Source organism: Parasteatoda tepidariorum, chromosome 2, assembly GCF_982258835.1.
Source record: "Parasteatoda tepidariorum strain Cologne lab strain chromosome 2, Ptep-v5.0, whole genome shotgun sequence".
NCBI lineage: Eukaryota > Metazoa > Arthropoda > Arachnida > Araneae > Theridiidae > Parasteatoda > Parasteatoda tepidariorum.
This window is the reverse complement of record NC_141756.1, coordinates 59,580,293-59,605,078: the sequence shown is the minus strand read 5'-3', so window position 1 is coordinate 59,605,078 and position 24,786 is coordinate 59,580,293. Positions and strand designations below refer to the sequence as shown.

Here is a 24,786-nt window from a genome sequence, read left to right as displayed (position 1 = left end):
TATCACTTAAAACCCTTTAACAAAGCAGTAATAATATAAGGTCAAAAGCTAGTCACCCCTATAAAAATCACAAAAAGGTACAATTTAATAATGTGCAACTTTGCCGTAAAAACATAAATATATCTGCACCACCGTGAGAAAATACTCGTCGCCCCTATAGAAATCACGAAAAGCATAATTTAATAATGAATAACTTTGACCCTGGATTTGAAAACCACTCGGATTACGGTTTCTGCAAAGTTCTGCATCTCTCTACAAAGTGAATCTACAAAGTTCTGTAGCTATATCGCACCCAGTTAAGGCCATTGATGGATCGCTGGAATCCACAAATTAGTTTTTAGCGTTTTTCCCGTTGTTCTAATATGCCTCAAGGATTTTCTATTGCTTTCAAGATAGGGGGTTCATACAAGTCAATCAAGAGAAATTAATATTATGCATGCAAGATATATTACATATGCAAGATATCGAGATATATGCAAGATATATATGTAGCAACCCTATGATCACGAAAATGAAATGTTGATGTCTTAATATAACATCTGATCATCCAGAATGTCTTAATTGATTAACCTTTTCTTGAGCATATGGAACGAATCCTGGTTGTTAAAATAAATATCTGTGAGCATCTCTGTGATATTGTTTATCATTCATTGTGATGCACATTCTCCGCTCAACCTTTTTTATGATTACCAATTGCTCAATTAAGTACTTTTATTTCGTTAACTTTCACTTTAATTCTTTACGTTTATCTCTCTATGCAAGTCGTAAGTTAATTCTCTCCTCTTTATATCTTCCAGTTTTATGATTGTAATGCTTCAAAAATTTTCAAGATGCCACCAAATGGAAATGTCCGTTAAATTTTTTTTAGTAAATTCTAAGCTCACCGGACCAAAAATTAGTCACCCTAGTGCGCAACCCTCTTTGAATTGTTAGCTTTCGTTAGATGACGCAGTGGTCAAGTGACGTGCTCAACGGCATGCACACTACTTCAATGTGATCAAAAGTAAGTAGCTATCAGTGAGATATTTTTGTTTGAAGCTGAAATTGCGTATAAATATGGGTAAGTGTAAGGATGTGATAGAGTGGCAAAAAGAAGCAATTGTGTTTGGTCGTGCCCATGGTCATACGATGAATGAAGTTGCTGGATTTGTAGGGGTTTTGATGCTGAAACGTGTCTGCAATCAGTGGTGTAATACACGTGGTCACGAAAGACGACGTCAGAATTGTGGTCGGAAAAAGATCCTGCATGAAAGGGACCGAGGACGTGTTTTACGACTTGTCAATCAAAATCGCATCGAAACCCGACAGGAATTGCTTCAGTTAGTAAATGAAGGTCTATCCCAACCTGTTAGTGAGAGAACAGTACGTCTGGAGCTGCATGCAATGAGTCGAACATCTCGTAAGAGGCCATTGCTCACGCAAGCACATGAAGCTGCGAGACTTCAGTGGGCTAGAAGTCACCGAACGTGGACACTAGCTGACCGGTAAAATTTAATATGGTCTGACGAATCACGTTTTTGCATTTATTCAAAAGACGCTTGTCGTCAAGTGCTACGAAGAGCAAATGAAGCATTTCATCTTGACTGTGTGTAAGGTCAGGTTTAAGCCGAAGGTGGGTCTGTCATGCTTTGAGGGCGTTTTTCTTATTATGGATTGGGCTCCCTCACTAAGGTGGCCACTAACAAGATCCAAAATGTTTATTTGAACAGTCTGGATGATTAGATGCTGCCTTTCAGTCAACATCGTTATGAAGAGTGTGTTGTCGATACCCCTATTTTTTAAGATGACAACAGCAAAGTTCATCGGGCTGGAAGAATATGTGACTGGTTTTGCGAACACTCAGATGCTCAATTAAATCTCGACTGGCCAGCAAAATCACCAGACTTGTACCCCATTGCAAATTTGTGGGACATGTTGGAACGATGGATGAAATGCTAAAATCAGCCTCTTCGCAATTTGGTGGATTTGCGCCATCAAATCCTCAGCGAGTGGCTTATACAGAATTCGACGTATCTGCAAAACCTTGCGGACTCACTTCCTAACCAAATCAAGGTGGTTATAGAATTCAGAGGTGGTGTTACACGCTATTAAGCGATGTTTTTCATGATTTCTGTAAGGGTGACTAATTTTTTGTCCGGTGTGCTTATCTAGAACTTTTAGCTAATCTATAAATGGAAAAGTGGGCTGTTTTTAGGGGAGAGGTTTAATTATTAAAATAGATTACAACCTAGATGTAACTTCCAATTTCTGATGAAAACTATATCGGATATATATATATAGAAAATTTGCTCTCACCATAATTCTAAAAAAAAATTAAGAAAAAAACTGAAAAAAGTATTTGAGCATTACAGATTCACTTCCAAAGTCAAGTATATTGTGCATTTTTTTAGGAGTGACTAAATTATGCTAAGAATGCTAAAGGAGCACATAAAACGGTGAATTTTTCAATTAATTGTGAATAAACTTACTATTTTGATGAACTTCGCATGTGTATTTTATTTCTTTAACGATTCTGTGTTTGTTTTCCCATAAAGGCAGATTGTAATAATTTAAATTTAAGCATAAATTTCAAAGATATACATTAAAGGTTATGTTTTGAGAACACCTTGTATGTTTTATAAACCTCATTCTGAACACTGTTTTTTCTCTTATCTTTTCTTATTATTGTATTACTACATTTATTTTGCTTATTTTACAAAAATGCAAAAATAGATTCCTTCCACGGTTAAGATCTTTTAATACCTTAGATTTGGACCCTTAATGAGTAAAGGTGGTCTTTTTGGCAGTTGATGTTAAAAAGTTACTAAAATCATCCATTTCTTATGTTGGAAACGTTTCATGTTCTTCCTCATCTTCTTCAGCCAGACGTATAGAATCATTTTCTCCTTGATCCAACAGTGGTGGATCTTCCAACATTCTGAATGGCAACCTTAAGCAAACAGGTCTATCAACAACACCTAAATATGCTTTTACTTTTATCTCATAGCACACCGTTACTCCGTAAGGATTTTTTTCACGTGCTAAGGAAGGTACTGTAGATGGTGACAGTTTTAAAGCCTGTCCTGATAAGCCACCTTCTACAGCTAAAGCAACAGGGTATCGTAAATGTACGGATGGTCGAACAGAAAAAACTCGAGACAAACATGAACCAGGTCTAACTGGGTGACCTGGTTCAGTTTCCGTCAGTCCCACAATGTTTTTAAAGCGACCATTGGTGAACATGCACACGTGCACATGCTGCACCAAAGTCACTCGTATTCTGTGCACTGTTCGGTTGCTCGAATTGTCCAAGGACACGTGTATTTTAAGAATTTCGTCGCACTTGTATGCTTCTTTGTCAAGCCTTGCTTCCAGCCTCACTTTTCCTGTACTGAAGACAAAGGCTCGACTCAGAGCTGCTGCAGGAGGATTAGGGAATGGACCTGGGCTACGATGAATGCATCTCAGAGAGAGTCTAACCAAACTCCGCTTTGAAGGTTTTTCATCTGGTCGGTTACCTACAAAAATATGTATGTTAAAATAGAATTTTAAGAAAAGCCCTAAAAGGAAAAAGCAGAAATTAATGAGTATGAAAAGATGTGCTACAATTGTGATACATAGTTTTTCATACACATATCGCTCATGGGTTGCAATAGTGGTACAGCTCAAAAAACATGCGTTTTGGACTAAGAACAGGTGTAAATATGACAATACACATTCTTTCAGCAGCAATACTAACACAACTCATAATTCAACCTGAAGGCAATCTTCGTTTAAGCAAACTGAAGCATTTCTCATACATTTTCCTTAGCAATGAGAGCTTTAAACCCATTATCTCAAAACTTGATTTTTTGAGTTGTGCCGCTATTGCAGCCAATGTATATGAAAAAAAAATATAAATGTCTTCTGGTTCTATGGGAACACAAAAAAGCTGAATAATTTTTACCGAATTTCTTTGTTGGTAATTTTGGTGAAATTAAATAATAAAATACGGTTTTGTAATATCTAAAAAATTTGATAAATGTAGAAAACTTGGCTATTTTAGTATGATATCCTAGAGCATGTCATAAAAATAATTTATTCGGTTGAGCTTGATTTCGGTTTTGTACTATTTACTAATAATGAGATAATAAGTGCTATAATTTTGTACGACAGAATTACCGGCAAGCTTTTACCATATGAACATAAAAATTAACAAATGAAAGGTTTAAATACAGTGTAATTTACTTTTAGTGCCCAGAATTATGGTTTTACACATAATCCAAATAAATTATTTCTAATATTTTACAAAATTAATTTTCAAATATATATATATATATATATGTATATATATAATAAACATACAAATGTATACAGAATACATAAAATTGCTATATTGTTTATAAAATCAGATTGGAAAACTTTAACTGAATTCAAATTAAAATCCCCAAAGCCACGAGATTTTTCACATATTCTCTGTATTTAAAATTTATAGAATTATAATTTATTTTCTTTTAAGACATATATTAAATAACATCATTTTAATCATTAATAACAAATTTATTTTTACATTTCAATCTTTGTACTCAAGTTTTAAACAGCAAAGCATTTAAATTAAACAAGAGACGTAGTTTATAAATTATTTTTCGACAGAAGTAAAATAATACAAAGAGACAGACAAGGGAAAAATTGCTTTGCAGTTTTATTTTTAGAAGGCAAATATGATCTCTGTCTGCTAAGATAGAATCGATTTATCTTTGATCATTGAGCGAGAGCTTTTTTATTAATTTTCTTTCGTGGCGAAATTAATTTTAAGCGAAAAGAATTCGGGAAAGAAGGAGAACAATTGCTATATAAAGAGTACAGTTTAGCTTAAAACTAAAATTAATTTATCCCAATATTCTTTTATCAGAATAAATCTCAAAAGACAGTATTATGTATGCATTAATGATGTATTTAAAAAGCAGAAATTTACTGTTAAAAGTTTTTCTATATCAGTATCTGAACTTTTAAAGCTAGTTAGTGTTTGAGTAACTATTCTTAGTAATGAATACCTGAATATGCAAAATAAACAATATTATCAATATAAAATAATAAAGTAAAAAGGTACCGACTTTTAAGATGCCGTAAATTTTACGTTAAAATCGTTTTTTATTGGAACAAAAAATTGTGATTTGCGGTAATTCTTGCAGTAATAATTACCGTAAAATTACTGAATCACTCAAATTATATAAATATTACTGTAAAAATTTCGATATAATATTTTACGGTAAAAATGGATTTAACAGTAAGAATGGATTTTTCGGTAAAAATGGATTTTTCGGAAAAAAATGGATTTTACGGATGATGCACTGAAACTGCCGGAACTTTATACTGTAATTTGATTTGGAATTTTTCAGATTCAAGCTGAACTTCCATTGCTAATAAGATTTCAACAGATTCTAAAGTATCTAGCATATGAACTTTAAAATTTATTTTTTACCAGAAATAAAATTGTAGCCAAGATCTTGTGTTAAATTGATATATGTCTTTAAAAATATTAAATTTAACTGCTCCAAGTTTAGAACACGCATATTTTAAGCATATTTCTTTAATTTTCAACAAGTTTGATTTTCTTCTAATAAGCAGAATCATACGCTGACCAAAATTTTATTTCCAATGGCACAATCGGTCTTGCCGATGAGCAGACCTAGTGCGTTCTCCAGAGGTGGTATCCTCTCTTTCAGGACCACCACAATGGGTGAGATACCGTTGGTCATGTTAATTGGAGGTCTAGTTTCTACCACACTAGATGGCAGCACCGGGACTCTATTTGGATGGTAAAGTGCACTAGGAATTTAATTTTTGCCGGAAATGCCAAGAGCCAAAAAGGCACTCTCAGGAATCTTTTACGTGCCGTATAATCATACGACATGGCAGCTGAGGATTTTCTGCATCCCGAAAATCCGGTGTCTGGGCCGGGGATCGAACCCGCAGACTTGGGCTCAGAAGGCCGACGACAAACCAACTGCGCCACCCAGCCTCTTTGACAAAAATTTGAATGGTCAAAGCTACCAGAATATTGTAAAGTTTGTGTTTCTCACTCTATCTGAAGAAGTTCGGTAAATTTTACCAAAGCACTTTGGTAATGATGCTTGCAATGATTAATATGATTCTATACTAATATGACGTTAAAATATGATTTTATAATGAGTGATAAAATTCTTTAAATGTAGTAAAACTGTTTGTAAATGTGTTAAAATTTGGTAATTTTATCAAAATACCTTAGAGCTTGGCATGAAAACCATTTATTTGGTTAAATTCACTGTTCAGCTTTGTATTTTTTTTACTAAATGTGTGGTAATGAGAAATATAGTTTTGAAAACAAAAATTTCCGGTAAACCGTTACCATACAAACGAAAAAATGAATGGTTAAAATACTGTATATTTTGGTCTTATTAACCAGAATTATGTTTTTTCCCCAGAAATGTTAGTACTATGCAGTGCGGAAATTTAACTAGATTTTTTTTTGTGTAAGGTTTTGATATTTGGAAGGCGTAGAAAATTCTAAATGTTTGATTTAAATTATTTAGGATTATTAAATACTATTTGCAAGCTCTATTACAGCAACGTTTTTTTCATTATTAGAAAACAGTAAAAAATTCAATTTTAATTCTTTATTAATAATTTTTTTATGGTTTTTTGAATAATGTCATAAGAAACCTTTCTTTTTTAATTTGTAAGTTTTTATTTATTTAAAATTTTTTTGATCATTTGATTTAAATTATATGGTATGGTAAATAAGTAATTGTTTGAAATAATTGTAATTATTTTTCATTCATGAAATTATACTACAATTCATTGAAAAATAACTCATTTAAATTTGACTATATGAGCAAGCATTTTCTGAAGTAAGGTCCCCGCCTCCTAAATATTTAAAACATATTGCATAGCTTGTGCCAATTTATTATTCTTTTACAGTAATAGGTATTAATGCATATTTAAATTTTTTTTTTAAATATCATTGCGTGTTTTAATGTTAATAAGTTCTAAAGAAACAATTTAAAGAATTTTATTATGATTTTGTTTAAAAGCCAATATTCCTCTTATGTTTAAGACCGTGTTTTAATTAAGCCGAATGTTTTGTAACTTAGACATTAAGTAATTAAAATAATGCTCATATAAATTGGCAGATGTAAAATGTTTTCTGTAGAGCACTATATAAAGTGTTACATTTATTACATTTTTCCATCCAAAGGGAACATAAAAGCTTTTTTTGCCTTCAAATGAAATTTCAATAAAAGTTTTATCTGCAGAAGTGCATATATTTTTGTGTTACTTGCAAAAGTGTTCAATAGGAGCGTCTATTTTTGAAGAAAAAAAACCTTACATGTTCCTTTTACCATTAGTATTCATTTGAGTTCGATTTTCTATATATAGGAGGTTTAAAAAATTTTCTTATAACCGAAATTTAAGTAGAAAATTATATTTTCGATTGAAATTTACAACTTTAGGTAATAACACAGATTTTAAAGTTAATAATTTAAATTAAACAAAAACTATTATTTTAGCTATCACAAAACATACTTTATAAGAAAAAAAAACAATACGCAGTTAGAAATCCGCTTATGGGAATACAGTGCACGTTGATAAAGTTTATAGCTTGTTGTGTCACTCAATAGGTATTTATGAGTTAAAGTAAATGAGAAGTGTATGAGAGAATTTGTAAGGATTTACGAGAAAAGTAAAAAGTTCGACAAAAATGAGTAAAAATTGAAAAAATTTCATATTAATCATATCATAGCAGAGCACAAAACTGGCAATAAAGAAGAAAACTGAATTGAATTAAAAGTAAGTGCTATTTACTTTACATCACTTACTATACACTGTTAAAAAGGGTTTCTTAAAATTGAGCAAACATGTGCCAAAATATTAAGAAAACAAATAATAGTCGAATTTGAAAAAGTCATGTATTTAAAATTGAAGCAGCTAGTACTCATTTCTGAGCAAAATGCATTGTCTCTAAAACGATGGGGAGGGAGATATATGTGTTCGTTGGCTGAAAAAGGTTTCAAAACACGAGCCTCCAGGTTCGTAGTAGGATGCTCTAACCACCATAGTTGCACACTCCTGTCCAGGGAGAGTTAAGAAGTTTGATATAGTGACTACCTTAATGACATATCATGACATATATTCCATTCACCATTAATTTTCAAGGTTTTGAGCATATACAACATAACAAGCAAAAAGTGGAATTAAAATTACCGATATCCTGACTGAGCTATTAGAAACGTATTTTCTAAACTGTAACTCTTTGTACTATTGAAATTCAAAATCAGCATGTCATGACGTGTCTTTGCACCTGCCATTATATAAAGCTTCCAAACTCTCCCTGGGCTAGGTTGTACAATAGTGGTGGTTAGAGCACCCTACTACTATCCCGGAGGTCTTTGGTTTTCCCTCCGGCAGCCAATGATCATCTATCTCACACATTTATCCCTCCGCGTCACTTTTGAGACTATGTGTTTTACTCACAAATGAGTATATGCTGTGAGTATATGAGTATAGGAAATATGAGTATATGAAATGAGTATTTGCTCACAAATGAGTATACAATTTTATAGTTATATTATCTAATAGGTAGGAAGCATGATACATCTTCAGAATAAATGTATGACAGTAACAGAACAGTGTCTTTAGATATTTAAGAATTTGCGTTTCGTCATTCGTTCGCAATTTTTTTGAGGGCAAAAATAAACGGAATATAGCTCAAATATTTCGTTTTATTTCATAGCTGTCGTTAAACAGCGAATCCAATTTTGAGTTTATGACTACCGCTGCTTAACCAATGTTGTAGCCTTGTAATTTAAAACCCAATCCAGAAGACAAGGGTACTCATTGATCAAGTATTGAGGGAAATTAGCTTTTGTGGAGGACTTTTTGATGGAACTAACTCACATTTGAGTTACATAGAAAAAGAAACTACGAAAACTCCCGATGGTTAGTCAACGGCAAGGGTAACTCATAGTTCATCAACCAATGAGGATATTTTACGTCCGCACTGTGGTCAGTGCATACCTGATGCAGAATTCGTATCAACCAGTCATCGCCAGGATTCGAATCTGGGTCACCTCATTGGTAATTTATTTTGGAGTATGTATATTACTATACATACTCCAAAATAAATTAGGAGTTAAAATGCTTGCCTACCAATGAGATGACCCAGATTCGAATCCTGGCGATGACTGATTGATACGCATTCTGCATCAGGTATGCACTGACCACAGTGCGGACGTAAAATATCCTCATTGGTTGATGAACTATGAGTTACCCTTGCCGTTGACTAACCATCGGGAGTTTTCGTAGTTTCTTTTTCTATGTAACTCAAATGTGAGTTAGTTCCATCAAAAAGTCCTCCACAAAAGCTAATTTCCCTCAATACTTGACCAATGAGTACCCTTGTCTTCTGGATTGGGTTTTAAATTACAAGGCTACAACATTGGTTAAGCAGCGGTAGTCATAAACTCAAAATTGGATTCGCTGTTGGAATTGGACATACTTTTACAATATAAACTTATTTTCAACGTTCGCATACTCAAGAGAATAGATTATATAAAATTTAGAGGGAACCTAATCTTAACATGTGTGCTTTGCGTGTCTAAATTAGTTATTTAGTTTACACTGTCTGCAACCAGTTTTTTTTTAAAGAAATTAATCATTGCTTAATGAAATCTTGAAAAATTCGAAATGATCTTTATTTGTCACAGATTCCACTTAAATCAGCAATTGAATGAACATAAACATCAATGAATTTATGATGATTTTTTTTTATGAATCATCATTATAAATTCTTTTTGAATTCTTTTCTTCTGTTGAATCCCTTCCTGAAATTCCTTTTTTTAAAACTAACTTATTACAATATTATGCATTTATTGTTGAAGTTAATGGTTTAAATCAAAATAATAATGGCTTAAATAAAAAAATTAAGGTATAGTAAAATAAATACAAAATAAAGGAATATGCATAAATTTAAAATAAAATATCGAAACAATTTTCAATACACATCTATTATATAGATTTTAAAAAGTATTTTCACTTTGATTTCTATTCATTCGGTGAAAAAAAACAATATTTTTAACTGAAATTGATATAGTAAACATGAATAAAAAATGTATGTTACTATGATATGAGATCGTACACTAATTTTAAGTGAATGCTTGTTCTTGAAGTTTTTCTTGTGATTTTAAATCCTGATCCTTGCTTTTGGAATTTAAGATATAAATAGATGGATTAATTTTGGGATATTATTAAATGTTAAATTTAGGAAATATTCGTCAAATATATTTTAAAAAACTCGTTACTTCCATGATTAATTTACTGCAAAAAAATTATGGCAAAATCTAATTTGATGCTTTTGTCTTATCCGTAAAGATATTCTTAGAAATAGATGATTTAAAAGTTTTCTAAGGTTTATTATCTTATGTGTAAAGATACTTGAAGAAATAGATGACTTAAAAGTTTTTCTACGAATTATTGTCTTATGAGAAAGATATTTTAAGAAATAGATGACTTAAAAGATTTATATTAATAATAATAATTACTGGAAATCTTAAGAAAAGTCTCCTACAAAAATTTTTTGTTAGCGTATGTAATCTATCATGCATTTGCAATTTATTTACTGGAGAAACTAGTTTCCATTACTTTCCAGTATAGGCAGATAAAAAATAATGCCTTCTTCCAAAAAAAAAAAAAATTATATAAAATTTAGAGGGAACCTAATCTTAACATGTGTGCTTTGCGTGTCTAAATTAGTTATTTAGTTTACACTGTCTGCAACCAGTTTTTTTTAAAGAAATTAATCATTGCTTAATGAAATCTTGAAAAATTCGAAATGATCTTTATTTGTCACAGATTCCACTTAAATCAGCAATTGAATGAACATAAACATCAATGAATTTATGATGATTTTTTTTTATGAATCATCATTATAAATTCTTTTTGAATTCTTTTCTTCTGTTGAATCCCTTCCTGAAATTCCTTTTTTTAAAACTAACTTATTACAATATTATGCATTTATTGTTGAAGTTAATGGTTTAAATCAAAATAATAATGGCTTAAATAAAAAAATTAAGGTATAGTAAAATAAATACAAAATAAAGGAATATGCATAAATTTAAAATAAAATATCGAAACAATTTTCAATACACATCTATTATATAGATTTTAAAAAGTATTTTCACTTTGATTTCTATTCATTCGGTGAAAAAAAACAATATTTTTAACTGAAATTGATATAGTAAACATGAATAAAAAATGTATGTTACTATGATATGAGATCGTACACTAATTTTAAGTGAATGCTTGTTCTTGAAGTTTTTCTTGTGATTTTAAATCCTGATCCTTGCTTTTGGAATTTAAGATATAAATAGATGGATTAATTTTGGGATATTATTAAATGTTAAATTTAGGAAATATTCGTCAAATATATTTTAAAAAACTCGTTACTTCCATGATTAATTTACTGCAAAAAAATTATGGCAAAATCTAATTTGATGCTTTTGTCTTATCCGTAAAGATATTCTTAGAAATAGATGATTTAAAAGTTTTCTAAGGTTTATTATCTTATGTGTAAAGATACTTGAAGAAATAGATGACTTAAAAGTATTTCTACGAATTATTGTCTTATGAGAAAGATATTTTAAGAAATAGATGACTTAAAAGATTTATATTAATAATAATAATTACTGGAAATCTTAAGAAAAGTCTCCTACAAAAATTTTTTGTTAGCGTATGTAATCTATCATGCATTTGCAATTTATTTACTGGAGAAACTAGTTTCCATTACTTTCCAGTATAGGCAGATAAAAAATAATGCCTTCTTCCAAAAAAAAAAAAATTATATAAAATTTAGAGGGAACCTAATCTTAACATGTGTGCTTTGCGTGTCTAAATTAGTTATTTAGTTTACACTGTCTGCAACCAGTTTTTTTTAAAGAAATTAATCATTGCTTAATGAAATCTTGAAAAATTCGAAATGATCTTTATTTGTCACAGATTCCACTTAAATCAGCAATTGAATGAACATAAACATCAATGAATTTATGATGATTTTTTTTTATGAATCATCATTATAAATTCTTTTTGAATTCTTTTCTTCTGTTGAATCCCTTCCTGAAATTCCTTTTTTTAAAACTAACTTATTACAATATTATGCATTTATTGTTGAAGTTAATGGTTTAAATCAAAATAATAATGGCTTAAATAAAAAAATTAAGGTATAGTAAAATAAATACAAAATAAAGGAATATGCATAAATTTAAAATAAAATATCGAAACAATTTTCAATACACATCTATTATATAGATTTTAAAAAGTATTTTCACTTTGATTTCTATTCATTCGGTGAAAAAAAACAATATTTTTAACTGAAATTGATATAGTAAACATGAATAAAAAATGTATGTTACTATGATATGAGATCGTACACTAATTTTAAGTGAATGCTTGTTCTTGAAGTTTTTCTTGTGATTTTAAATCCTGATCCTTGCTTTTGGAATTTAAGATATAAATAGATGGATTAATTTTGGGATATTATTAAATGTTAAATTTAGGAAATATTCGTCAAATATATTTTAAAAAACTCGTTACTTCCATGATTAATTTACTGCAAAAAAATTATGGCAAAATCTAATTTGATGCTTTTGTCTTATCCGTAAAGATATTCTTAGAAATAGATGATTTAAAAGTTTTCTAAGGTTTATTATCTTATGTGTAAAGATACTTGAAGAAATAGATGACTTAAAAGTTTTTCTACGAATTATTGTCTTATGAGAAAGATATTTTAAGAAATAGATGACTTAAAAGATTTATATTAATAATAATAATTACTGGAAATCTTAAGAAAAGTCTCCTACAAAAATTTTTTGTTAGCGTATGTAATCTATCATGCATTTGCAATTTATTTACTGGAGAAACTAGTTTCCATTACTTTCCAGTATAGGCAGATAAAAAATAATGCCTTCTTCCAAAAAAAAAAAAAATTATATAAAATTTAGAGGGAACCTAATCTTAACATGTGTGCTTTGCGTGTCTAAATTAGTTATTTAGTTTACACTGTCTGCAACCAGTTTTTTTTAAAGAAATTAATCATTGCTTAATGAAATCTTGAAAAATTCGAAATGATCTTTATTTGTCACAGATTCCACTTAAATCAGCAATTGAATGAACATAAACATCAATGAATTTATGATGATTTTTTTTTATGAATCATCATTATAAATTCTTTTTGAATTCTTTTCTTCTGTTGAATCCCTTCCTGAAATTCCTTTTTTTAAAACTAACTAATTACAATATTATGCATTTATTGTTGAAGTTAATGGTTTAAATCAAAATAATAATGGCTTAAATAAAAAAATTAAGGTATAGTAAAATAAATACAAAGTAAAGGAATATGCATAAATTCAAAATAAAATATCGAAACAATTTTCAATACACATCTATTATATAGATTTTAAAAAGTATTTTCACTTTGATTTCTATTCATTCGGTGAAAAAAAACAATATTTTTAACTTAAATTGATATAGTAAACATGAATAAAAAATGTATGTTACTATGATATGAGATCGTACACTAATTTTAAGTGAATGCTTGTTCTTGAAGTTTTTCTTGTGATTTTAAATCTTGATCCTTGCTTTTGGAATTTAAGATATAAATAGATGGATTAATTTTGGGATATTATTAAATGTTAAATTTAGGAAATATTCGTCAAATATATTTTAAAAAACTCGTTACTTCCATGATTAATTTACTGCAAAAGAAATTATGGCAAAATCTAATTTGATGCTTTTGTCTTATCCGTAAAGATATTCTTAGAAATAGATGACTTAAAAGTTTTCTAAGGTTTATTATCTTATGTGTAAAGATACTTGAAGAAATAGATGACTTAAAAGTATTTCTACGAATTATTGTCTTATGAGAAAGATATTTTAAGAAATAGATGACTTAAAAGATTTATATTAATAATAATAATTACTGGAAATCTTAAGAAAAGTCTCCTACAAAAATTTTTTGTTAGCGTATGTAATCTATCATGCATTTGCAATTTATTTACTGGAGAAACTAGTTTCCATTACTTTCCAGTATAGGCAGATAAAAAATAATGCCTTCTTCCAAAAAAAAAAAAAATTATATAAAATTTAGAGGGAACCTAATCTTAACATGTGTGCTTTGCGTGTCTAAATTAGTTATTTAGTTTACACTGTCTGCAACCAGTTTTTTTTAAAGAAATTAATCATTGCTTAATGAAATCTTGAAAAATTCGAAATGATCTTTATTTGTCACAGATTCCACTTAAATCAGCAATTGAATGAACATAAACATCAATGAATTTATGATGATTTTTTTTTATGAATCATCATTATAAATTCTTTTTGAATTCTTTTCTTCTGTTGAATCCCTTCCTGAAATTCCTTTTTTTAAAACTAACTTATTACAATATTATGCATTTATTGTTGAAGTTAATGGTTTAAATCAAAATAATAATGGCTTAAATAAAAAAATTAAGGTATAGTAAAATAAATACAAAATAAAGGAATATGCATAAATTTAAAATAAAATATCGAAACAATTTTCAATACACATCTATTATATAGATTTTAAAAAGTATTTTCACTTTGATTTCTATTCATTCGGTGAAAAAAAACAATATTTTTAACTGAAATTGATATAGTAAACATGAATAAAAAATGTATGTTACTATGATATGAGATCGTACACTAATTTTAAGTGAATGCTTGTTCTTGAAGTTTTTCTTGTGATTTTAAATCCTGATCCTTGCTTTTGGAATTTAAGATATAAATAGATGGATTAATTTTGGGATATTATTAAATGTTAAATTTAGGAAATATTCGTCAAATATATTTTAAAAAACTCGTTACTTCCATGATTAATTTACTGCAAAAAAATTATGGCAAAATCTAATTTGATGCTTTTGTCTTATCCGTAAAGATATTCTTAGAAATAGATGATTTAAAAGTTTTCTAAGGTTTATTATCTTATGTGTAAAGATACTTGAAGAAATAGATGACTTAAAAGTTTTTCTACGAATTATTGTCTTATGAGAAAGATATTTTAAGAAATAGATGACTTAAAAGATTTATATTAATAATAATAATTACTGGAAATCTTAAGAAAAGTCTCCTACAAAAATTTTTTGTTAGCGTATGTAATCTATCATGCATTTGCAATTTATTTACTGGAGAAACTAGTTTCCATTACTTTCCAGTATAGGCAGATAAAAAATAATGCCTTCTTCCAAAAAAAAAAAAAATTATATAAAATTTAGAGGGAACCTAATCTTAACATGTGTGCTTTGCGTGTCTAAATTAGTTATTTAGTTTACACTGTCTGCAACCAGTTTTTTTTAAAGAAATTAATCATTGCTTAATGAAATCTTGAAAAATTCGAAATGATCTTTATTTGTCACAGATTCCACTTAAATCAGCAATTGAATGAACATAAACATCAATGAATTTATGATGATTTTTTTTTATGAATCATCATTATAAATTCTTTTTGAATTCTTTTCTTCTGTTGAATCCCTTCCTGAAATTCCTTTTTTTAAAACTAACTAATTACAATATTATGCATTTATTGTTGAAGTTAATGGTTTAAATCAAAATAATAATGGCTTAAATAAAAAAATTAAGGTATAGTAAAATAAATACAAAGTAAAGGAATATGCATAAATTCAAAATAAAATATCGAAACAATTTTCAATACACATCTATTATATAGATTTTAAAAAGTATTTTCACTTTGATTTCTATTCATTCGGTGAAAAAAAACAATATTTTTAACTTAAATTGATATAGTAAACATGAATAAAAAATGTATGTTACTATGATATGAGATCGTACACTAATTTTAAGTGAATGCTTGTTCTTGAAGTTTTTCTTGTGATTTTAAATCTTGATCCTTGCTTTTGGAATTTAAGATATAAATAGATGGATTAATTTTGGGATATTATTAAATGTTAAATTTAGGAAATATTCGTCAAATATATTTTAAAAAACTCGTTACTTCCATGATTAATTTACTGCAAAAGAAATTATGGCAAAATCTAATTTGATGCTTTTGTCTTATCCGTAAAGATATTCTTAGAAATAGATGACTTAAAAGTTTTCTAAGGTTTATTATCTTATGTGTAAAGATACTTGAAGAAATAGATGACTTAAAAGTATTTCTACGAATTATTGTCTTATGAGAAAGATATTTTAAGAAATAGATGACTTAAAAGATTTATATTAATAATAATAATTACTGGAAATCTTAAGAAAAGTCTCCTACAAAAATTTTTTGTTAGCGTATGTAATCTATCATGCATTTGCAATTTATTTACTGGAGAAACTAGTTTCCATTACTTTCCAGTATAGGCAGATAAAAAATAATGCCTTCTTCCAAAAAAAAAAAAAAAAAAAAAAAAAAAAAAAGGATAGATAGAGAAAAATTAAGTACTATTTTGGTTCCTGTCAGCAAATCTGATTTTCATTTTTTTAATTTTCATTATCATTTGTTAACTTAACAGATTTTCATTCTTTTTGAGAGAAAGGGCTGAAAAAGCAAACGAGGCTTCGCCGATCCTGTTAATCAGACAATTCTGTTAATTGGTGACAGAAAAAATGAGGTTCCATTGTATGGGAATATTTTACAATAAAAAAACAATAACGTAAAATTGCAAAACATACAAGCTTCAATTTCTTGTATTTTTCTCATTCTGATTCTCAAAAATGTGACATTTTCTCTCTTATGAAATTTTGTAAATATCTCTATTATTACATAAATAATACCCTACAATTATATATTTACCATACATCTGAGAATGTGTACAGAAAAATACAAATCTTTTTAGGCCAATTTTTTTTAAAGTTGCCCTGGCATTCTTAAAGGAGTAAATTATGAAATACAAAAAGTTAAAAAAATTGAACTAGAAAAAGTTAAGTATTTGAATATTTCTTGCCAATTCCTTTTAGCTGTTACCTTTTCAAAAGTGAAAAAAGATTTCCAATTTTAAAGAAGTACTCGTTGCTATATTTTTAATTAATACCCTACATAATACCTACATAAATAATACCCTGCAAATATATATTTACCATACATCTGAGAATGTTCACAGAAAAATACTATCCTTTTTAGGTCAATTTTTTCAAAAGTTGCCCTGACATTTTTAAAGGAGTAAATTACGAAATACAAAAAGCTAAAAAAATTGAACTAGAAAAAGTTAAGTATTTGAATGTTTCTGGTCAATTACTTTTAGCTGTTACTTTCTTCAAAAATAGAAAAAGATTTCCCATTTTAAAGAAGTACTCGCTGCTTTATATTTGTAACTTAACGTGAAACACTTTAGAGAATAGTTTCACCATTTTGCACTCACAGGTTCTATTTTTAGATCATAATTTTCAAAGATTGCCATTCTAAAAAATAATACTCTATCTTTTAAATTTGAATGATGGCTAACGGAATGTTAAGTTTTTGAAAGAAGAAAATCTCAAGTTTGTACCATGGAACCTATATTTTTAGAAATTAATAATTTTTTTCATTATTTAAAAATTATGCAGCTCACTCAATAATAGATTCGTAACTTTTCTCAAAAATTGCAACGGATTGATGAATTTTACAGAAATACAAATGGTCAAGTATTTTACATTGTATTTAGCACTTTTTAAGTTATTTTCATAAGTTTGTTTGTAAAGTTAGACTCATAAGTTCTTTTATTTTCTGAATATAAATGTTTTTATAGGTATAGGTCTTTAAATTTATATTTATAAATTACTTTAGATTTGAGTTTATTTACGTCTATATACTTTACATTACGACTGTAGCTTTTTTCATTAATGACATCGGAATATCGAGTTCTTACAAGGAAACTTATCAACACTTTTAGCATTATTCGAGACATTTTAAAGACTACAATACGAAGACGTCATGGAATAAAAATATTCTTTATGGCTTGGTTTAAAAATTCACGAATTTCATTTAATTTTAACACGAATCAATTGATTTAAAACACGAAATTGATTGGCTAAGTCAACTAAATTATTAAATTTCAGTTCATTTTCAATAATAGTAGTCCTATTGAACTTCATGTTTATTGATTTTTCGTATGTTTCTGTTATATAGGATGTCAAAATTATCTTTTCATCTCAATAGATTTCAAGTAATGAAGTTCATTGACTAAATGTTTGGAATTAGAATGTAATTTTAGACCATGGTGTTTACAAGGCTTAAAGGCAGAAAGTTTCTAATTAATTTTGTTATCAGTTAGGGCATAAAGAATTATGGACACCGGATAATGTTTGCGGTATGTTCACAACAAAATAAGTAGAATATATATCTATTATGTAGAATTTCAACGAAGGATAGCGGCATGCCATTTTCGAACTAATCAGTCAATAGAATGTAGGAGCTAATAGAGTCAACTAAATTTAGTTCGTCAACACTGTTTACTTTGACGAAATAGACACAAAGTAATAGGGATAATATGCAGAGGAATATTATTTATTAAAATATGAGCTCATTTGTAATGAAGTAATACGAATTTCAATACAAATGAATGCATTGAATGAGTAACAATATTTAGATTTTAATTAAAAGAATAATTCAAATTCGAATTAATGTAGTGCGCAAAAAAATTACAATTCTGAATAGCATTTGATTTTAATGATCGGATTTTCACGTTACAGGACTCAATCTTAAAGATTCGAGGGGGTAAACTCAAATATGCCAATTAATATTCACTCAAATATGCCCGACAATATTTCAATTAACAAAATCAGACACAAAAATGCACTTTCCCTGAAAAAAATACCCTTTTTCTTGATGGATTCAGATTAGAATTACCAATACAGATTAATATGTTACCAATATAGACCAATATAGATCAATATTCAGTATAGGTGGTTGCGCAATCTGGGAAATATGATCCCAGTAGTTTGGTCAAGAGAGAAGTTTAAAGTTTGAACCCCTTAACTTTAATTTTATTTGAGTATTTCGCCATATCTCGAGAACTTTTTAAGCAAAATGAAAACTTTTTGCACACAATAACAAAAATCGTTTATCCAAAGTTAATTCCTTGCAAAAATAACCTTTCTTAAATATTCTTTTAAATTTTTTATTACTTCATTTAATAACAGTCGAAAATTTTTTTAAATTGCAAGGTATACAATGTTTTACACTATATTAAGGAAGGAAATTTTTCATGGCATAATATAAAATTTGAGAGAAATCAATTGAATAGTTCCTTTATAATCGAACTTTAAATAAATCGAGTTTTTCAGATTCATTTAGTTATTTTCATGAATTCATTTAGTTATTTTCATAAATTCATTTGGTTATCTTCAGTTAAGTACAGTTGTAAAAAATATTCAGGGTAGTCCCTTTTTTTGCTTACTGTATATTAATGTAACGGACTCTAGCTGAAAAAATAGAATGTTTAATTTTTATGCATGCTGTATATATAAAAAACCAGAACGATTGTGATTTCAAGTAATTGTGATGGAATTTTTGTACTAAAAAATCTAAGCTTGAGATTTTAATAAAAATAATAAAACTTAAAATTTTAGAGTTAAGTGAAGAAATATCTAAAAAAAAAAAAAAAAGATGAAATAAGGGAATAAAATTGAAAGCAAAAAATAGAATGTTTGTGATTTTCAATGTTCATCAATTCATTTTTCAAGCAGGACATTAAAATTTAGCATCAAAATATAAATGAAAAGAGTAAATTTGAATCTAAGGAAAAAATTGAAAGGATTTGACGCCAAAAAATAATGTAGCAATTTTTAAGTATAATAACAAACATTTAGACTTTAGCGCAGAGAATAAAATTGAAAATTGGGAAATAGGAGAAGGAAACTGAGAAAGTAAGGTGAAAAGTCTTGGCTTCAAGGAATAATGAAAGCCTTTTTTAAGCAATATATTTAACAAATAAATTTTAAATAAAAAGAAAATTTGTTTATAAAATTCATATTAATGTCATAAAGACCAGACACCATTACATAGGTTTTATACAGTAATAATATAAAAAAACGACACTTTTGTGATTTTAATTAGTAATTTTGAAGAATTGTTACACTCTTTGGCTGCAATATGAAGTAAAAGTTTATTAGTTTCTAAACTTCTGGTAACTTTTTTTATGTCAGTACGGTTTTCAATGCGTGAACTACAGATGATGCAATTTAATATTTATAACCTATGCAGTTATACTGATTTATATAGAATATGTTAACAGGTCTTTAAAAAATTTTTTTTCCATGTTACTTGTAATGTATTCTTGTACTGATTAGGACATTGTTTAAATCTTATGTAAACAATTTAAACTGAGATTATTAAATTATACGTTTGTCAAACAGCAGTAGTCTCTGCTTAATGTGATATCAGTTAATGTTATCAATCGCTTATTGCTATCAAAATGACTGGCCAGATTTTCGTTATTCAATTCTATGTTAAAATTTAATGCTTTCTGTGTTTATTGCAACGTTTAATGTTATCAGTGCTTTCATTTTTTTTTGAAAAACATTTGGCTTTTGCATGAAATATTATTCCCTGCGAATCAAAATGAAATATTATTCCTTGTGTATTCAGAAGAAATCGGATCTTTTGTTCCAATCCGCTGTTGTTTGAATATCCCTGCAGCTTCCGCATTAACAGGACTAAAAGTTTATCAGGAGCCAATGGGGAAAAACGGATGTATGGATTTGATGAGTTAAATGAAATTCTTAATCTGCTTCCTACAAATGCTGAAATAATGAATACAATTAAATTGTAGAAATGCAGATTTTAATATAACTATGATGACTTAACTTTGGAATTACAAACAATTTATTGCTGAGCTTGTTAGAAAATATTGTAGACCATCATCAATTAATGATTTTTTTTAAAATTATGCATAATTTTATATTTTAAGAAAATATACAGTACGTAAATATAAGGTGAAATAAAATCTTAAATGAAAATCTAATAAAATTATAAGGTTTTTCAGTTTGTTTTAGAATTCAGAGTATGTAGCTTAAATTGGCAAAATTTATCTCATTTCGTGATTTTCTTAATGTCATTGAATAATGCCGTAATGCCGTAAATGTTATCAAGATCATTGTGTTCCAAGGTGATCATATTAAGCGGATACTACTGTTTATGAATAAATGATTAACAGAAAGATCTTGTTTACTGAAATTTAAAATCTTTTAAAAAATGGTCTTTCAATTCACACACTATAATATACGAAGCAATACAACTAGTTCACCCTTAATTGGTCCCAAAAGGATCACGTTAAGCGGGGACAACAGTATATAAAAGAATTATATTGTTTAACTGGGAGATCTAGTTTTCTTCCGAAATTTCAATTCTTTTAAGAAATGGTCATTCAATTCGCACACTAGAATGTACGAAGCAATCGCATGATTAAAGTAATTTGAAATTTAATGGCGAATAGAAAACAAAGCAGTTTCGATGTGAGACTTTTTCTACGAACTACGATAATATCGAAATGAATTTTATTACGTAAGAAATATTTATCTCAAACACTCTTTCAGATTACAAAAAAATATATTTTTTAGCTTACATAAACTGCTTTGGATAAAAAAAAATGAGAGGGAAAAATATTTTTCCATATCTTCTGCATGAAGAATTGAATATTTTAAGGAATTTCTTTCGATTTATTTTAACCGTTTGCAAATAACGTGCCACAAAATATTATTTTCTTGTTTACAATAAATTTAAATTGCAAAACATCTGCTGTAAAGGCAACTTCTCAGTACTCATTCTTCGCAATTCTCCAAATGGCCACAGCATGAAAAGTTATTTATGGAATATATTTATTTTAAAGTGTTTGTTTTATCAACCTAGTTAGAATTCGATGTATGGATATTATATACAAAACACATAGATAGAAATATTGAAGACTGTTTATTTGTACTTAAAATAAATTTCCTTTGCTCTATTCCTTGACTGAAGGATTTGAGATATTTATAGTATAAGACAATAAATAGTTTTAATTTTTTTGTCAAAGTATCATAGTAGCTAAAACGCTTCTATAAAGATGTTCTTATTCTTGTCTATTTATATAAGCTATTTAGCATAAAATTACATTTGCCAGAGTAAAGCATTACAGCACTCTTTGTTATATTATAATTAGAACTTCTTCTATTTTTTTTAAATAGAGTTTCATCACAAATAAGTTAATATGAGTCACGATGGCTCAGGAAATAGAGCGTTCGACTTCCAATGAGGTGAACTGGTTTCGAATCCCATCGATGGTTGGTTGATGCGAGTCCGCATCCGGCTTGCACCGACCACAGTGATGGAATGAAAAATCATCAGTGGTTGATGGATCAGGGGTTAGAGTCTCTTTGCAGTCAGGCTAATCGTGGGAGGCTCTTGTGATCTTCCTCTCCATGTAACACAAAAACGGGTTAGTTCCATCAATAAGTCCTCCCCGAAGACAAATTTCTCCCAATATTTGATTCAGGAGTTCACTTGTCTTCAAGACTGGAGTCAAAATTAGAAGGATACTGAGTTGATCATTAGTAGTCACAAACCCGAAAGTTGGGTCGACTGTTCAAGAACGCTTATAATATAAAATAAAAAAATGAGTTAATATACCAGAAAAATACTTAATATACTGGTAAAATACTGGTAAAATTACCGTACTGAATGATAAAGATATTTCTGAAAAATGAATCACGCAATCATCATATGGTAACGGTTTACTGGTAATTCTAGTCTTCAAAATTATAATTCTTATGATCACACATTTATTAAAAAATACAGAAAACTGAAAAGTAAATTTAGCCGAATAAATAGTTTTTTCCCCATGTTTTAAGGCATCCTACTATAATTACCAAATTTTACCACATTAACCAAATTCTGGAAAACTATTTCTAATTCTGGTAAACTCATTCGTATTCTGGAAATCTAAATTCCTTTTTTAATGATAGTAATGTCACAAACGGGTTAATGCACGGATAAAAATGTGTGGTATAATTATCGTACTGTACGATGATCTCATTTCTGAAAATCAAAAACCTAATTATGCAGTATTTAGTATTTTTCTGTTTACATGGTAAATGTTTTAAAAAGTATAGTTCTTATTATCTCACATTTAGTAAAAAAAAAAAAATACTGAAAAGTAAATTTAATCGAATAATTAGTTTTTAAGGCATGCTCTAGGGTTTCATGATAAAATTACCGTATTTTACCACATTTTATCAAATATTATTTAAACCATAATTTAAAGTTAATTTTACCAGAATCATTATCAAAGCACTTCGGTAAAAATTACATTGCTTTTTGGTATTCTCATAGAGCCAGAAATATGTTAAAATTTACCATTTTCTGGTACATTTGATCACAGTGTGTAGTGAATTATTGTGTTACATTTTGTTTAAGAAAATGATATGTTTTCATCCAATATTATTTTTAAAAAAATACACCAAACATGAGAGCAGAGACCATTTTCTTATTTTCTCTATAAGGTAAAAAAACTAATAAAAATTCAAAACTCTTGATGTAAAGATCTGATTTATATATTCAGCTCATACTACCCAGATTTCACGAAATAGCAACTATAGAACAGTAATATGATTATGAAAATTTTAATTTTTATTACTGAACATAAAAAGATTGAGATATTTGAGCTTAATTTGTACATAATTGGATTTTATTATTAGAAATAATTAAGTGAAAGAAATTTGCCTTTGTTTTGCTATTTAAAGTAAACCTTTTTTAATCTGTTTTGATGATGTAAGTATGAAATAATCGGATGATTAAAAGAGTTATTTAAGATTATGAAAAAAAAACATTGCAATAGAATTAAACAGATCGAAAGCCTCTATATATTTATTTATTACTTGTATTTATATAGATGAATTTGGAAAGTAATGAAATGGTTGTTTCAGAGTATATTTAAATTTTTTTTTTTTTTTAAATTAAAGCTTACAAATCTAGTAATATTAAATAAAACTAAAATGCTGAACTTATAGCTATTGCAATAAAGTAATAATAAAAGTAGATTAATATTTGGTTATAAGCATATATTTGAATTTGAATAAAATTTTCTTATTTCTTATACATCTAAAATAATTTTAAATTTTATTTAAAAATATGTCTTGTTAAGAATACTTGAGTTAGAAAAAATATGCTTTTTATGCGTAATAATTACGCGATTACGGAATCACCTGTTGAATGCTTTTTTCTACTACCTGTTGCATTTTATCAGATGATTAGACATTTATTTTCCGATTTCGTAAGATTGTTTAGAGATGTTTAACCTTTTTTGCGTCATAAATTATCCAAAGAACCACTCTCTTGCCTAATAAGTAATTAAAAATGCAATTATAAACTATTTTGTTTTGCTTTTTTTAAATATTTATTATGAAAGGAAAATGGAAATTTTTAATTTTAATCAGTTTTTAGTTTAAATAACACCCAAAATCTTTTGTTAAGCAAATTCAAATAATTCTGACAAGTAAGGTTTTAGTGATCGAATGTCATTTGTTAATGGAGCTAAACCTTTGTATTCAGGTAGAGTTTTACAATAAAGAACTGATAGCTATTTTTTCTTTTAAGTGGTTTTCCTAAATCATAAGATAAATGAGCTTTTTTAAAATTTGTGAGGCTGATATAATTTCTTTATGTAACAGTCTTTGTTAGAAAGCACACTTTTAGTGCTCATATTTTTAGATGTAAAAATAGGAAAATATACAATTTTTCAGTGCAGCGCTAGCTGGCAATTACAGAAAAAATTTCGTTTTTTAACTTTCAGAAGGCAAATTTTGTTTTGCGTTTTTATTTGCTTA

General features: G+C 28.1%; 2 protein-coding genes across 2 annotated transcripts in view; one reads left to right on the top strand and one right to left on the bottom strand.

The window, feature by feature from the left end:
* The first annotated feature begins 1,056 nt into the window (after positions 1–1,056).
* On the top strand, positions 1,057–1,488 carry LOC139427244 (uncharacterized). The gene has a single exon (XM_071188277.2). The coding sequence runs from the start codon at positions 1,057–1,059 to the stop codon at positions 1,486–1,488; it is 432 nt and encodes a 143-aa protein (XP_071044378.2).
* A 982-nt stretch (positions 1,489–2,470) lies between these two features.
* Positions 2,471–24,786, bottom strand: part of LOC107447722 (arrestin homolog) — a 101,161-nt gene continuing 78,845 nt past the window's right edge. Inside the window, exon 4 of the mRNA XM_071177571.2 lies at positions 2,471–3,497. Coding sequence (XP_071033672.1) covers positions 2,821–3,497 — 677 coding nt within the window. The 3' untranslated portion in view covers positions 2,471–2,820. The remainder of the gene's footprint in view (positions 3,498–24,786) is intronic.